We start from the raw sequence: 16013 nt of genomic DNA, 5'->3' as shown, positions 1-16013 counted from the left end.
TTCTCTTATTAAACAAATAAGCAAACAAAAGTTTGTAACTCTGCTCTCAGTGAAAGCTCTACAAAGTGATCAAATTAGGATTAGAAATCAATGTCCAAATCACGAAAATTACTTGGTTTGTTTAGCTGTCAACTCCAAATGTAACCTCATAAAATCTATGAGGTTATATCCCCTGCAACTTTCAGTGTTACTCATACCTGATAACATCCAGGAACACATCTGTATAGTAGACTTTTCCATCCACACTGTCATAGTCTAGGGAGATGACATTGTTGAGCTCAGGGACAGGGACATGCACATCTGTGTGGTCACTAGTGTCCAATGAGATACGTCGGATGGATCCTCGGCTGGAGAAGAGCAAGTAGGTCTCAGGAGAGTGATCACAGGTCTTCCCATCTCCCTTCAGTTGGATTCCAGTGGGGCAGGCGCAGGAGAAACCGGAGGGCCGAGGCAAGCAGAGATGGGAGCAGCCGCCATTTCTCAGGCCACACTTATTAAAACCTGGTGAGAGAGACAAACTTTCACATCCAGCCTGGTGGACTGGCTGACCCTCAGGAAGCCTTTAGTTTCTTGAGTTGACTTCTTGTTGTTCTAAGTGACAGGATTCAGGGATGTGGTAGAGGAAGTGACTTCAGGAGTCATTTGAAGGTGACAGCATCATATAATGATCCTGAAAACAATTGCCTCTGATTATAAAGGAATTCTGTGATTGGAAATACATGTGCAGTTAGACAGTCCCGACATTGATACTGACTCACAACTCCAGGGGTCTTCTTACCTAGGGGCTGTGTCCGATCCACAGCCTGGATATCCATGAGGCCTGGCAGGTTAGACCTCACCAGGATGACATTGCTACCAGTACCCTTGTCAGCACGATGGATGCTACGAGTCTGCCAGTCAGTCCAGTAGATGTAGGAGTCAAGTAGGGTAAGACCATATGGGTGTTGCACTGGTGACACTAGTGTATGCCGATTGGCACCATTCAGGTCAGCAGCCTCAATTCGCTATAGGAGAAGGAGACAGTGGGAGGCAGCTATCAGTTGGGAGGCAGCTATCAGGTGGCTGGTTTGGAGCACTGGACTACAGTCATTGGACAGGTCTCGTGTCTTGCCAGACTTCTGGAAACAGCAGGGATGGGGTACTCACCTCAGTGTGGGCATCAGCCCACAGCAGCTGGGAGCTGGCCTTGTCTACAGTCAGACCATTAGGCCACCCAAGGTTGTTGTTGATGAGCACAGTGCGGTCTGAACCATCCATTCCAGACCGCTCTAACTTGGCGTTCTCCCCCCAGTCTGTCCAGTACATAAACCTGAGTGAAGAAGCATGACTTAATTATTCCAGCCTATTCCAGTGGGCTAATTACCTTGCAAAGGACTTCACATGCTAATATTATGTCATGGAATCCTCATAAGGCATGCTTTTTTTTTCTTCTTCTTAAACTATCACTCTTGTTTTATGGTAAGAAAGCTGAGGCTCAGAGAAGGTACACATTAGATCTAAACTGATGCTGCTGATCTATGATGAAAGAAGTTGAATATTGGTTGTCTAACTCTTGGTTCATGTTTTTAACCTGTACACTTTGCCAGCATACTGAAAGAAATCTTAAGGGAGTAGATCATACCCAGAGGATCAATCAATAGTGATCTCCAGAGTTCAGTGTTTCTGTGACCCAGGCTTGTTCTCCATTGCATACCTTTACCCAGTCCGTAATCCTAGCCAAGCTGATCCATGCCCCTGCGCAACTCTCACCCCATCTCGTGGTATAGAACAATGGCCCGGGGACTGTCGAGGTTCTGCCACACCAACACTTTGCGCATGGACCCATCCAGGTTGCCCACTTCAATCCGGTTTGTTCCTGTGTCTGTCCAGTATACTTTCCGGCCAATGGCATCTACTGCGAGCCCATCTGTGGTCTGCAGCCCTGTAATAAGTTAAAAAAAAAAAGAAAAAGGCACTCTGGTTCCTTCTTTTAAAAGCAGGTGGGAGCTGGGCTCATACCTGTATTCCTAACTACTCAGGAAGCTGAGATCTGAGGATCACGGTTTGAAGCCAGCCCAGGCAGAAATGTCAGTGAGACTCTTATCTCCAATTAACCACTAAAAGCTTACACGGTAGAGTGCTAGCCTTGAGCACAAAAGATCAGAGACAGCACTCAAGCTCAGAGTTCAAGCCCTAGGACTGGCAAAACAAAACAAAACAGATGGAGCAGGGCGCCGGTGGCTCATGCCTGTAATTCTAGCTACTCAGGAGGCTGCGATCTGAGGATCACTGTTTGAAGTTGGCCCAGGCAGAAAAATTCTGGTGAGACTCTTATCTCCAATGAACCACTCAAAAAACCAGAAGTGGAGCTGTAGGCCAATTAGTAAAGTGCCAGCCTTGAGCACAAAGAGCCTCAGGGACAGGCCCTGAGTTCAAGCCCCACAACCAATCAACCAATAATCAAACAAACAAACAAAAACAACAACAACAACAATGAAATAACAGATGGGATATTTCCCTGGCTCTGTAGCCACACAGGTGATGGGGGGCTGGGAGGAAGGCTCACCTGTAGTGATGATGTCTTCATGCTGTGAACCATCTAGACTAGCACGGCTGATCCTGTGTAGTGTGCTATCAGACCAGTATACTTTTCCTGGAAAAGGAAGGCTTGACTCAACCCAGCTCACTCATGCCCATAGAGAAAGTACCATATAGACAGGGATGGGGAAGTGCCAGAGGGAACACGCAGTTCCCAGGCGCTGAGGTGGCCAAGATGATTGGAAAGAAAGGGCAACAGTGGCTGTTGGGCAGGGAAAGGAAATCAGGTGGCAAAGAAGACCACACAGACCTTCCTGAGGGTCCACTCCAATGGCAATGGTATTCTTCATAGTCACATTGATGGGTAGCACCACATCAGCAAAATAAGGGATGTCCAGGGAGACCATGCGTACATCTATCCTCCTGGCGAAGATGAGGAAACTGTTCATGCCTGCTCAGGTAGAGAAAGAAGAAGGGAGGAGAATCACTCCAGCAGACTCATTACAAGGATTTGGATTCAGACAAACTGAACCTTAATGCCTTGACCTAGCTAGTTTCTAGTTATGTGATCCTTGGAGTGTTACCACAATTATTTAAGCTTCAGGATCCTGATGTATAAAATAGAGACAATTACAGGTGGCTATAAGGATTAAAAAAGAGTACACACCAGCTAGGCACAGTGGCTGAAGCCTGCAATCCTAGCTACTTAGAAGGCAGAGAGCAGGAGATCACAATTTGAGGACAGCCTACATATAAAAGTTCCTAAGATTCCATATCAACCAATGGCTGGGTGCCATGGCACTTTCTGTTATCCCAGGTACAGGACAAACACAGTGGCTGGGCGCAGTGGTGCTTACCTATTTCCTCAGCAACATGGGGAAACACACAGGTAGCCCACCTAGCCCAGGTATAAAGCAAGACTATACCATGAAAATAACCAATGCTAAAAAGGGGCTGGAGTTTTTGTGGCTCCAGTGGTAGAACACTTACAGAAGGAATGTGTGGGGAAGGTGGGGGAGGGGAAAATAAAGCCTGAGTATTAGATTACACCTGTCTTCACAAATGATACTTCATTAATACTGTGGAAGGACCCTTGATTATAAAGCTAAAGAGAAGGACTAAAGGGACCTCAGAGGGCTTTATTTACAAACTAGAAGGCATTCAAATACCCTAAAGTGCTAAGAGTTTAAATGCTGCCTAGTAAAACCTGACTTCCAACATCTGGATAGCAAGGTCCTACTTCTGGGACCTTCCTACCACATGATTATCACATAGCTAACCCATTCACAAAAAGGGGCATATCTAAGGTAGGGAAGGTATCATTACATTGCAGATATACGTTTTTATATTTATTATACTAATTCTGATTTGTATTTTTTGTTTTCCGTTTGGTAGTACTGTGGTTTGAACTCAGTAGTAAGCACTCTACTACCTGATCCATACCCCTAGGCTCTTTATGCTTTCATTATTTTTTCAAATAGGGTCTTGCTTTCATTTGAGTTGCCCTGAGTTCAGCTGGGATGATAGGTAAGCTTACCGCTCCATTCAGGTTTTTATTGTTTGAGATGGTGTCTTGTAAACTTTTTTGCCCAGGCTAGTCTTTTTTTTTTGGGGGGGGGTCCGGTCGTGGGGCCTGAACTCTGGGCCTGAGCACTGTCCCTCAGCTCTTCAGCTCAAGGCTAGCACTCTACCCCTTGAGCCACAGCACCACTTCCAGCTTTTTTTTTCTTTTTGCTTATGTGGTGCTGAGGAATCGAACCCAGGGCCTCATGCATGCAAGGCAAGTGCTCTACCACTGAGCCACCTTCCTAGCCCCTGCCCAGGCTAGTCTTGAACCATCATCCTCCTGATTTCAGCCTTCTATATAGCTCGGATTACAGGCATGAGCGACTATCCCTGGCTTATTATACTCATTTTTATACTCATTTTTAGCAGAAAGAAAGTGTCTTTTCCTAATCAAATCAGTATATTAAAATTTTCCAACAGATGAAAGGAAGCTGTCTTGAAGCAAGAGCATCTTTTTCCAGTCTGCATGAAAATCATAACCAGTAGGATCTTGCCTTCAAACCTGTCTAACCTGCTCACTCTGTGCCACTCCCTTAAACTTCTACCTTCTTTTTCTGAAAACTCTTGTCTCTTCTGGAAACCATCAAGACTCATGGATTCTCAGACCATGACTTTGAGGATCTATCTTGTAGCATATCTGTAGGGAACACACTCTGTCCATATCTGTGATGCTTCAACTCACCTGGTGAACAGGTCTTCCCACCAGGTAGCAGGTTGATGCCTGTGGGGCAGGTACAGCTGAAGCCACTTGGATTTGGAGACCGAAGACACAAGTGGCTGCAGCCGCCATTCTCCATAGCACATGGTGTGGTCACTATGTAGAGGAGGGGCAGGGTCAGTGGGTAAGCGAGGGCAAAAGACGACTGAAAAGAAGGTACAAAGGCTGAGGGACTGCTTGCCTGGTGGCCGCTGGCGATGGAAGACATGGATGTCCATGAGATTCTCCAGGTTCTCCTGCAGCGTTTCCCTATCTAGTCCTGTCAGCCGGTCAGCACTCTGTATACTCTTAGTCTGCCAGTCAGTCCAATAGATGCGTTCTCCATAGAGGGTCAGCCCAAAAGGGTGGGGGAGCTGGCTTCCAATCAGTACCTGCAGGGACCCAGTACTGGTGTCATTCCCAGCAAGGCTTGACAGTATAGTGCAACAGACAAGAGCTCGGCGTGGCGTTAGAATGCAGCTTGTGAACTTGACCTAGAACTAGGTCTCTGAGGCTTTGATCTACTAATCTGTGATATAACTACGATAGTGCCTGGCTTCAAAGGTTGATTTCTAAAGATTATTCTAAAGATCATGTATTACTTATACAATTTCAAAGCATCTATGTATGAATACAAAAAGGAAAAGAGCAGTTTTACAGTGGACACTATCTTACCCATGCAATCAAAAGAGATATCATGATAATGGGCCATGTCAACATCTGTGCCTACTGATGAGACACTGAGAACACAGGACATAACTCCACTCAGTGTAGTTTATTTGACCCAAATGCATAATCTGAATCTAATCTCAAGGAAAACAATCAGACAAACCCCAGTGGAGGGTTGTTCTATACAAGAATTGGCCTTTTCTTTTTTTTTTTAAGTGCAAAAGTCAATAAAGATACAGGAAGGTAAGAAATTAAAGAGACAAGAGCTAGGTGTCGGTGGCACATAGCTATAATCCTATCTATTCAGGAGGCTGGGGTCCAGAGGATGGCTGTTCAAGGCCAGCCTACTTAGAAAAGTCTGTAAAACTCTTATCTCCAAAATAACCAGCAAAGGACACAGGTGGAAGCATGAGTCAAGTGGTAGAGTGCCAGCAAACTGTGAAGCAAGAAAGCCGAATAAGCACAAGGTCCTCAGTTCAAATCCCAGAACTATTAAAAAAGTACACAACTCAATACAATGTATAATCTTAGATATGATCCTGAACTAAAGGAGAAAAATCGGGGGATAAAGACATTAATAGGGAAACTGATAGCAAATTTGAACACTAGTTATAGAATTTACAGCAATGTTGTATCAATGTTAAATTTCTTTTTTTTTTTTTTTGGTCGGTCGTGGGGCTTGAACTCTGGGCCTGGGCGCTGTCCCTCAGCTCTTCAGCTTAAGGCGAGCGCTCTACCACTTGAGCCACAGTACCACTTCCGGTTTTCTGGTGGTTTATTGGAGATAGGAGTCTCACAGTCTCTCCTGCCCGGGCTGGCTTTGAACCGCGATCCTCAGATCTCAGCCTCCTGAGTAGCTAGGATTACAGGCGTGAGCCACCAGCACCCGGCTCAATGTTAAATTTTTTATTTTTATTTTTTTGTTGGTCGTGGGGCTTGAACTCTGGGCTTGGGCGCTGTCCCTGTGCTCTTCAGCTCAAGGCGAGTGCTCTACCACTTGAGCTACAACGCCACTTCTGGTTTTCTAATGGTTTATTGGAGATAAGAGTCTCATGAACTTTCCTGCCCAGGCTGGCTTATGAACTGTGATCCTCAGATTTCAGCCTCCTGAGTTGCTAGGATTATAGGCGTGAGCTACTGGCACCCGGCTCAGTGTTAAATTTTGATTATTATATTGTAGTTATATATATGATAAAGTCCTTGTTCTTAGTAAATATGCATTGGAATCTTTTGTAACCAAGATGCCTATTTAATTTTAGCTCAGAAGAACATTTCTCTGTGTGTGTGTGTGTGTGTGTGTGTGCGCACGTGTGAGCATTCATGGAGAAAGAGAAAAGAGAGAACAAGAATAGTGAAGTTCATGTGACAAAATGTTTATTATTTGTCCTTTTCACTATTCTGTAACATTTTCTGATAGTTGGGGCTCTAGCTCTCTGTCAGCTGTCAGCAGGGAGTGCTATTTTGAGGTTGTCAGGGCCGTGAAAAGGGGTCTCAGCGTCACCCTTACCTTCCTCTTGCTGCCATCCAATCCAGCAAATTCAATTGTTTTCATGCCAGCATCAGCCCAATATAGCCGTTGGGAACCATAGTCAATAGCTAATCCATTAGGCCAGGTCAGATTAGAAGAGATGATGACTTGGCGGGCAGAGGCATCCATGCCAGCTCTCTCAATCTTGGGACTTGCACCCCAGTCAGTCCAATACATGTACCTGAATATAGGTAAGAGAAGTCTTACAGACCTTCCAGCTAATACCTATAGGGGAGCCTACCGCATGTGAAGCCCTGGGTTCAATCATCAGCATGGGAAAACATATCCAGTATACTCTAGGGTTTTAGGATTTCTACCTGCAGAAGCTGCCCAGACTCCTGCCTCACCATCTGGCTCAGCCCTGGGCTCAGAACAGTCAATGAGGGTCTTGATTCTTATCTCCAGTTAATCATCAAAAAGCTGGAAGTGGAGCTGTAGCTCATGTGATAGAGCACCAGCCTTGAGTGAAAAAGCTAAGGGACAATGCCAGGCCCTGAGTTCAATCCCCAGGACTGGTTTCCTCCCTCAACCAAAAAAAAAAAGGTTTGTCTAGAGAAGAGGACACTGAATGTCTTTACCCTCTGTGGATTCTACTATTGCCTTTGTGTTCTGATGTACCCACAAAATCTGGTCACTCTTCCTGATCTCCAGACTCACCCTCCTTCCCTTCCCCCACCCCAGTACGCAGGTGTAGGGGGTTTGGGGCACTAAAGGGCCGTCTCACCCGCCCATGGGTTCCACCACAATATCTCGAGGCCGATCAAGGTTCTCCCAGATGAGTACTGTCCTCATGCTGCCATCAGTGTTGGCCACTTCGATCCGGTCTGTACCTACCAAGCAAAGATAATAACTCCAGTTTTGCCTCCTGATCATCCTTGCCCAGAACAGAGCCTGGCATGCAGTATATGGTTAGTAACTATTTTGTGGCAGATGCACAATGGCTATTTAGTGAATTAAACTATGAGAAGAAATTCAAGGAAGTAATCAGCTTCATTTTTTGGAAGAGCAACACTTCCTAAATCAAGGCAATCAATCAACTCTGTCCTATAGTTCAATGCAATGATTCTTAGACTTTACAGCACACATAAATCAGGAGAGTTTGTTAAAATCCAGTCTTGAATTTAATCCCTATAGTAGTCTTGTGTGGCACCTTAGAATTTGAATTCTTTTCTCTCTCCTTCCCTTCCTTTCCTCCCTCTCTTCTTCCCTCTCTTCGTCTTCTCTTCCCCCTCCTTCCATCAGTACCCGGGATCAGCCCCTGTATCTGCTATGCAAGTACTTTACACACCTCTCTCCAGAATTTGAATTTTTAATAAGAGATTGGATATTCTGACTAGCATTGGGTTAAAGGCAATCCCTCTACCTCCCACCCACAGACCTCCTCCCCTGGCTAATAGAAAATACCTGTTACATTCACATAGCAATTGAAGAAAAACTATGGGTTTATCTGAAATGTAGCAAAACTTTTCCTAGCTCAACTTCCTAGTCATTTGACTAACAACTGCCAAACACTTAGATGTTTCTTTTCTCTTTCTTTCTTTCTTTCTTTCTTTCTTTCTTTCTTTCTTTCTTTCTTTCTTTCTTTCTTTCTTTCTTTCTTTCTTTCTTTCTTTCTTTCTTTCTTTCTTTCTTTCTTTCTTTCTTTCTGATTGAACTCTGGGCCTGAGCCCTATCCCTCAGCTCTTCACCACAAGGCTAGCTTTCTACCACTTGAACCACAGTGCCACTTCCAGTTTTCTGGTGGTTTATTGGAGATAAGAAGTTTCAGGGCCTTTCGCACCCAGGCTGTCTTTGAACCACAATCCTCAGATCTCAGCCTCCTGAGTAGCTAGGATTACAGGTGTGAGCCATTGGTGCCCGGCAGACATGAGTTTCTTTACTCAGCTCTACAGCAGCGCCACTCTCTCTGACTTCCCAAACATATCAGATCAGAACAGATGTAATCTTTCTACTCTGAAGGGAGGCATTTATTTATTTATTTATTTATTTATTTGGTACTGGTCCTGGGGCTTGAATTTAGGGCCTGGGAGCTATCCCTGAGCTTTTGTGCTCAAAGTTGGTACTCTACCATTTGAGCCACGGCTCTACTTTTGACTTTTGGTTCACTGGAAAGCAGAGTTTCACAAACTTAACTGCCCAGGCTTGTTTTGAACCATGATCCTCAGAGCTCAGCCTCCTGAGTAGCTAGGATTGCAGGCATGAGCCATGGGTGGCTAGCTATGCCAGGCTTTTAACTAAGAGAAATCCTAGACAGCCAGATCACAGTTCCTAGTACATACCTGCATCTGTCCAGTACAGCTTGTTGGTGACCCAATCAATTGCCAGGCCTGCGGGGCTCTCTAAACTGGTATCCACTACCACCTGCACAGAAAGCAAAGCTGTATCACCAACTGACTTTCCCTCCAGCCATGGAGCCCATACCACCAATTCACAAACTATGGGAACCCCTTCCCCTGGAGAAGGCAGATCCTACCCCTCAATCTCTGCTCCCTCTGAAGGCCTGTGTCCGCGCTGGGCCCTACCTCCTGTCCTGTTCCATCCCACTTGGCCCTGCTGATGGTATCAGTGCTGACATCTGTCCAGTACACGTGGTCATCCCGGGAGTCCCAGTCAAGGGCCACAGCACTGCGCACGTCAGCCAGTGGGATGACATCATCGGACAGGTCCTCTGTGTCAAAGCTGATCCGACGGATGTCCATCCTTCGGGCAAAAAGCAGGAACTTGTCAAGACCTGATCAAAGGCCGAGAGGGGTCTTCTTTTAATGCTCTAAATCCAGTAACAGTGACAGACACAGATGCTCACCTGTGTGACACCTGGTTCAATCACAATTCCTGGGACCTGGTGTCCTTTGCCCCCAATTCTTCACACTGCAGGCCCCCTTGAGCACTGAAGCCCAGACTGGCAGAAATCAGCCCTAAGGATCCAGTGGAAACAAACTCTACCCAGGGTAGCTGCTGTTTAAGAGTTTGTCTGATTCAGCTAAATTTTTCTTCCCTTTGACCTCTCTGGATCTTTGCTAGTATCCTGTCTGGACCACTGCTAATACTTTACTCTACTTCTAGGATTTCATTTGTTTTAGGACCTTTGCCCCAGGGCCTTTGTGGGTTCATTTTGTTTTGAGATAGTCTCACTATGTAGCCTAGGTTACCTTGAAACTCATGGTCTTCCTATCTCAGCCTCCTGTGTACTTTGAGTATAGCCATGTGTAGCCATATCCAGCTAGGCCTCTATTGTATTATCAGGATTCTTCTCCTTACTGTTCTTGCAATAGCTTTAGCAAAAAATGACTAGGCATGGAGGATCTTCCTAGTCAGGCACTGAGCTTAGAACTTAGGAAAGCCAGTTGCCTCCTCACACCAACTCTTGGTACATGTTATTCTTGCTCTCATTTCTAGATGAGTTTCTGAGGCTAACAGAGATCAAGTAATGTGCCCATGACACTACAGCTTCAGATCATTAGAGCTGGGACTCAGGTCTTTTCTAGAGAGAGCTTTGGTCCTTCCTCTGCACAGATCACAGCTGGCTCTTTTCTATCCTCTGCCCCTCTTATGGTCTATCTGAATACTGTCCCAGTAGAGTCTTTCCTTCGTATTTATGAGGAACTGGTTCTAAGAACTCTGAAAATACCAAAATTCACAGCTGCTGAAGCTTCTTATATAAAATGGCTTTATATTTTGCACATGATCCTATGCACATCTCTAGATTACTTATAGTACCCAGTGCAATATATTTGTTGGTGCTAGTGATTCATGGTGCAATATAAATTCTATATTTAGTTTTTACACTGTATGGTTTAAGGGTTAGTGACTAAAAAGGTCAACACATATGTCCAATACAGAAATAATTTTTATAACAGTATTTTCTGTATGCGATTGGTTGAATCCACTATATAGTATACAGCTATGAAGGGTTATATACTCTTTTATTCAGAAAGGAACTTCTTGCCTAACTTTATCAACTTTCTTGTTTCAAACTCTGAAGGACTCTTAATGGGAAGTACCTGGGAAGCATCTTGCACCTTACTAATAGGGAAGAGTTGGGCACAAATGAATGCAAAGGTAAAATACATTGCACGGAACTAGCGTCTTAAGAGGACTGTGTGCATGAATGACATATCTTCATGTTTTCTCTAATTGCACTCTGGGAAGAAACCAGAAGCAAGGATTGATTTTTACCAGATTTAAGAGTGCCACTGGGTACACAGCAGTAAATAAGGAGTGTGATGTCTGAGATATTATCCCAGGATCCTTGCTGGTCAGGCCATATACATGATCAGTTCTATCTGGGCTATTCTTAAGAAAAGTTCAGCATCCATGATGCTGAGCGCCTTAGGACCAACCTACGAGCAATGCCCCTAACTTTAGCTCCAAGGAAGCCAAAGGAGCAGTCCAGAGATTCAGGAAATCCCATCATCTTTCACTAGTTATACATGTATTTATCCAAGATCTACCGAAAGAATCATCAAAGATCCTAAGTTTGGTTCCTTCTTTTAGGGGCTGACAAAAAGTCTGTAGGGTAAAAGGAAAAGTAGGTTGGAAATCAGTCTCCCACTTTCTAGAAGAACCTAGAACTGACTTGCTGTCTAGCTTTAAGGTATTCTATGTAGTGAATCCAATCATAAACCTATTGCAAGTATTCATATTCGACCTGGGTATGTCACTGAGCCCTCACCAATTTCTGTTAGATCTTCAGTCCTCAGCTTTGCTCTCTGATCCTCCAACTTAAGTTCTTCCTCTCCAGAGGCTACTTGAGGCATATGGCTCTTCCTCATGACACTCCATCCCTTCAACTCCTATCTTTGTCTCTTCCACCCACCCTCACATGGTACCTCCACTGAGACTGGTGTATCAGACCCACTTACTCTGGGCACAGGCATGGCTGTTGATCTTTCGGAAGCCAGTAGGGCAGGCACAGGTGTAGTTCTGGCCATTGGGCAGACACAGGTGGGTGCAGCCTCCATTATTGTCCCCACAACGGTTTTTTCCTGTTCAAGGAGCCCAGAGCAAGATGGTCAGATAAGATCCAAGGTTTACCAAGGTAGCTCCCAGGCCAGGGAGTAGGGGGCAGGGTGAACATCCCAAAGGAAGAAACTATGTCTTGTTATTTATTTTTTAAGTATCTGCCCCAGCTGCTAACATATAGTGAGTACCTGACATATAGGAGATGCCCTGTAAATGTTTGCATGAATTACTTGGGAACAGTGAAGCAGAATGAGTCTTTCGGGAGTCTTGATGTTGTACCACCCTAAATGTCCAGCAGAGGGAGGAATTAGCCCAAGTCAATGCCAGCCCTGGATTCTTTTTCAACCCCCCCATCAGAGTCAATGGCAACTATGACAAGTGTTAGGGAGGTTGTCAGAGGCACAGGCAGCCACATTACCCATGAGGCCACTCTGGCTCACCTGATGGGAAATGTTTTACCTGCAGGCTGGCGCTGGGGGTGCAAGGTATGAATGTCCATGGGGAAGTGGAGCTTGTTGCGAATGATTTCCTGATTCTTCCCAGTAAACTTGTTGGCACTATTGATGCTCTTGGTGTGCCAGTCTGTCCAATACAAGCTGTCTTCAAACACTGTGATGGCGAAGGGATGTGGGAGGCCTGGGCAAAGTCCAGAAAGATCTCACTTCAGATATGGCCTACCCCAGTCCCCTCCCCATTCCCCCAGGCCCAGACCTGGCAGCTGCACAAATGTCACCCTCTGCCAAGGCTCCTATGGGCAGGAATGGGGAAGGAGGATGAAAGATGAAGGAGAGAGGAGAAAGGGCCTCACCCTGGCTAATGACAGCCTTGCGGTGACTCCCATCCAGATTGGCCCTCTCAATGACGTGGTGCTTAGCATCTACCCAGTACATGCGACGCCCCGCGTAGTCGATGGTAAGGCCATTGGGCCAGAAGAGATGGGTATCCGCAATGATGTGCCGTCCAGAGCCATCCATGCTAGAGGCCTCAATGCGAGGGGTGTTGCCCCAGTCTGTCCAATAAATGGTTCTAGGAAGAAAGAAAATGAATTCACAGGCAGTGATGGATGGGTAGTAGCCAGGATAATAATCAGAGAAGAGGCTTCCTTCCATTTCATCCAGGAGACTCCAACTGCTTGTCCAAAGTGTTGGGTTTTTTAATCTTTATTTATTTTAAACAACTTCCTTTTTTGGGGTGGGGCTGGGAGCAATGCTGGAGATTAAACCAAGGACCTCATGCTGGCCAAGCATTCTACCACTGAGCTATATTCATAGCCTTAAGAAGTATTTTCAAGCTGGGTGCTGGTGGCTCACGGGTATAATCTGAGATCTGAGGATTGTTTCGAAGCCAGCCCTGTCAGGAAAGTCTGTGAAGCTCTTACCTCCAATAAACTACTCAAAAAAAACCAGAAGTGGTGTAATGGCTCAAGTAGAGCTCTAGCCTTGAGCCAAAGAAGCTCAGAGACAGTGCCTAGACCTCGAGTTCAAGTTGGTGATGGTCCTAGAGCTTGAACTCAGGGCTTAGGCACTGTCCCTGAACATTGTTACCCAAAGCTGATGCTCTAACATTTGAGCCACAGCTCTACTTCAGGCTTTTTTGGTAGTTAATTGGAGTAAGAGTTTCACAGACTTTCCTGCCAGAGCTGGCTTTGCACTGTGACCCCTGGATCTCAGCCTCCTGAATAGCTAGGACTGCAGGCATAAACCCCTGGTACCCAGCTGTGTGTTTGTTTTTAACTCACCAGTTAGAAATGAGTAAAGGGGGGGGAGGCGGGGAGGATTGGGTGGGGGGGTGAGGGGGGGAGGCTGGGAAGGGATGTGAAGGGTAAACAAAGGAGGAGGCTGCAATGCTTGATAAGAAATGTATGCATTATCCTGCCCATGTAATTGTAACCCCTCTGTACAGTGTGTTCACAAAAAAAAAGAAAGAAAAGAAAAAAAAGAAAAAAGAAAATAAACTATACAACTTGTGAGTGGGGCTGGGAGTTACTTACATAACTGTAACCCCTCTGTACCTCACCTTTATGAGAACAATAAAAATATTTATAAGAGGAAAGCAAAAAAAAAAAAAAAAAGAAATGAGTAAAGGGAGCCGGGTGAGGGTGGTTCATGCCTGTAATCCTAGCTACTCAGGAGGCTGAGATCTGAGGATCACAGTTTAGAGCCAGTCCAAGTAGGAAAGTACACAAAACTCTTTATCTCCAATAAACCACCAGAAAAACCAGAAGTGGCACTGTGGCTCAAGTGATAGAGCACTAGCCTTAAGCTGAAGAGCTGAGGGACAGGGCCTAGGCTCAGAGTTCAAGCCCCACAAGAAAGAAGGAAAAGCAAGAAAAGAAAGGAAGAAAGGAAGGAAGGAAGGAAGGAAGGAAGGAAGGAAGGAAGGAAGGAAGGAAGGAAGGAAGGAAGGAAGGAAGGAAAGAAGGAAGGAAGGAAGAAGGGAGGGAGGGAGGGAGGGGGAAGGGAAGGAAGGAAGGAAGGAAGAAAAGGAAGGAAAGAAAGAGAAAGCAAAGAAAGGAGTAAAGGGAGCATAAATATTAATTTGTTTAAGGACACAGGACCAGTTGCTCCAGAGCCAAGAGCATCAGCGTACAGAGACCACCTTGTTAAACACCACACTGTAAAAATAAAATTTACCCCAGGTAGCTGGGCTCTATCCTCACACAATGCAAGAAGACTTAGGAACCGAGACATAACATACTCACCCCTCCATGGGGTGCAGCGCAATGGCCCGGGGCTTCTCCAGGTTCTGCCACAGCAGTACCTTCCGGTGGGCCCCATCCAGGTTGGCCACCTCAATCCTGGATGTCCCGGAGTCAGTCCAGTAGAGTTTGTCATGGACCCAATCCACAGCCAGGCCTCCTGGGAAGAAGAGACCGGGAAGAAATTCAGAGATTTGGCCTGGCCTCCTCTCTTTCTTAGTAACCAGAAGCAAACTCTTACAGGGAACAGTTTCTGGAGCCAGCCATTCTTGTAACTACTTTCTTTAATTCATATATTAATTCATTTTACAGTCACAACTCTTGCGAGGTAGGTCCTATAACTTCCATGAAAGTGAGGAAACTGGGCTGGGAAGGTGGCTCAGTGGTAGAGCGCTTGCCTTGCATGCCTGAGACCCTGGGTTCAATTCCTCAGCACCACATAAGCAAAGAGAAAAAAGCAGGAAGTGGCGCTGTGGCTCAAGTGGTAGAGCGCTAGCCTTGAACTGAAGAGCCCAGGCCCAGAGTTCAGGCCCCACGACCGGACCCAAAAAAAAAAAAAAAGAAAAAAGAAAAAAACGAAGTGAGGAAACTGAGGCACAGAGAGGTCTAAACAACTGTCTGGGGAGTGTGCATTCCCTCCTCATAGCCAACCACACCCCACTTCCTGAATCTACCCAGGCCTCCCCATGGCACTATGGTTGGCAGATTTTCACCTAAGGTTTTGTAGGGGCATTTCAGAAGTTCTAAAAGCTTTTGAGGAAATTAGGCTGAATGCCAAATACTTTTTCTTTCCCTTTTATTTTGAGGATGGAACCCAGGGCCTTGTGTGGCAGGCAAATACTTTACCACAGAGCCACACCCCTAATCCTCGCTACCAAATTCTAACCCACTTCACCTGTTTGTAGACTAGCTTGAGAACGCTAAATTAGCTATTGTAGGGTGTTTTTTTTTTAACTCTAAAATATTTTAATATTTACCTGGGTCAATTAGAATATACTTCATATTAAGTAACAGAGCTAAGCTCAGATGTAAACTAGATGCTAAGGCTGGTAGACAATTGTTACTTTCATCCATTAATCTGATTCCCTTATGACATTTAGCAAATGTATACCTGAACCCATACAAATAATGTATGAACCAGGAAACCAGTGGCTCTCACCTGTAATCCTAGCTACTCAGGAGGCTGAGATTGGAGAATTGTGGTTGAAACCAGCCTGGGCAAGAATGTCCATGAGACTCTCTATCTCCAATTAACCACCAAAAAAACTGGACATGGATCTCTGGCTCAATTATTGGAATGCTAGCCTTGAGCACAAAAGCTCAGGGACAGCGCCCAGACCCTAAGTTCAAGCCCCAGGATTGGGGGAGAGGTGGGG

The 16013-nt window shown here is 45.5% G+C and overlaps 1 protein-coding gene and 1 long non-coding RNA gene across 3 annotated transcripts in view; one reads left to right on the top strand and one right to left on the bottom strand.

Moving 5' to 3' along the window:
* Lrp4 (LDL receptor related protein 4) overlaps positions 1-16013 on the bottom strand; it is a 58842-nt gene that overhangs the window by 19153 nt on the left and 23676 nt on the right. The window contains exons 13-28 of one of the 2 annotated variants that reach the window (XM_070032426.1): positions 14641-14797; positions 12748-12965; positions 12399-12575; positions 11840-11962; positions 9500-9708; positions 9257-9338; positions 7702-7807; positions 6957-7158; positions 4983-5172; positions 4766-4897; positions 2828-2968; positions 2546-2632; positions 1750-1921; positions 1147-1309; positions 779-1004; positions 198-501 (exon numbers count right to left, since the gene is read on the bottom strand). In XM_070032426.1, coding sequence (XP_069888527.1) covers positions 198-501; positions 779-1004; positions 1147-1309; positions 1750-1921; positions 2546-2632; positions 2828-2968; positions 4766-4897; positions 4983-5172; positions 6957-7158; positions 7702-7807; positions 9257-9338; positions 9500-9708; positions 11840-11962; positions 12399-12575; positions 12748-12965; positions 14641-14797 — 2689 coding nt within the window. Of the gene's footprint in view, positions 1-197; positions 502-778; positions 1005-1146; positions 1310-1749; positions 1922-2545; positions 2633-2827; positions 2969-4765; positions 4898-4982; positions 5173-6956; positions 7159-7701; positions 7808-9253; positions 9339-9499; positions 9709-11839; positions 11963-12398; positions 12576-12747; positions 12966-14640; positions 14798-16013 lie in introns of those variants that run through there. The other variant, XM_070032427.1, reaches the window with a different exon arrangement.
* Positions 1-16013, top strand: part of LOC138833928 (uncharacterized) — a 49576-nt gene that overhangs the window by 30894 nt on the left and 2669 nt on the right. The window lies entirely within an intron of this gene.

This window comes from Dipodomys merriami, unplaced genomic scaffold, assembly GCF_024711535.1.
Source record: "Dipodomys merriami isolate MVZ:Mamm:240054 unplaced genomic scaffold, mDipMer1.0.p SCAF_21, whole genome shotgun sequence".
In the NCBI taxonomy this organism is placed as follows: Eukaryota; Metazoa; Chordata; class Mammalia; order Rodentia; family Heteromyidae; genus Dipodomys; species Dipodomys merriami.
Note: the sequence above shows the minus strand (reverse complement) of the source record. Positions and strands in the feature narration are given on the sequence as shown.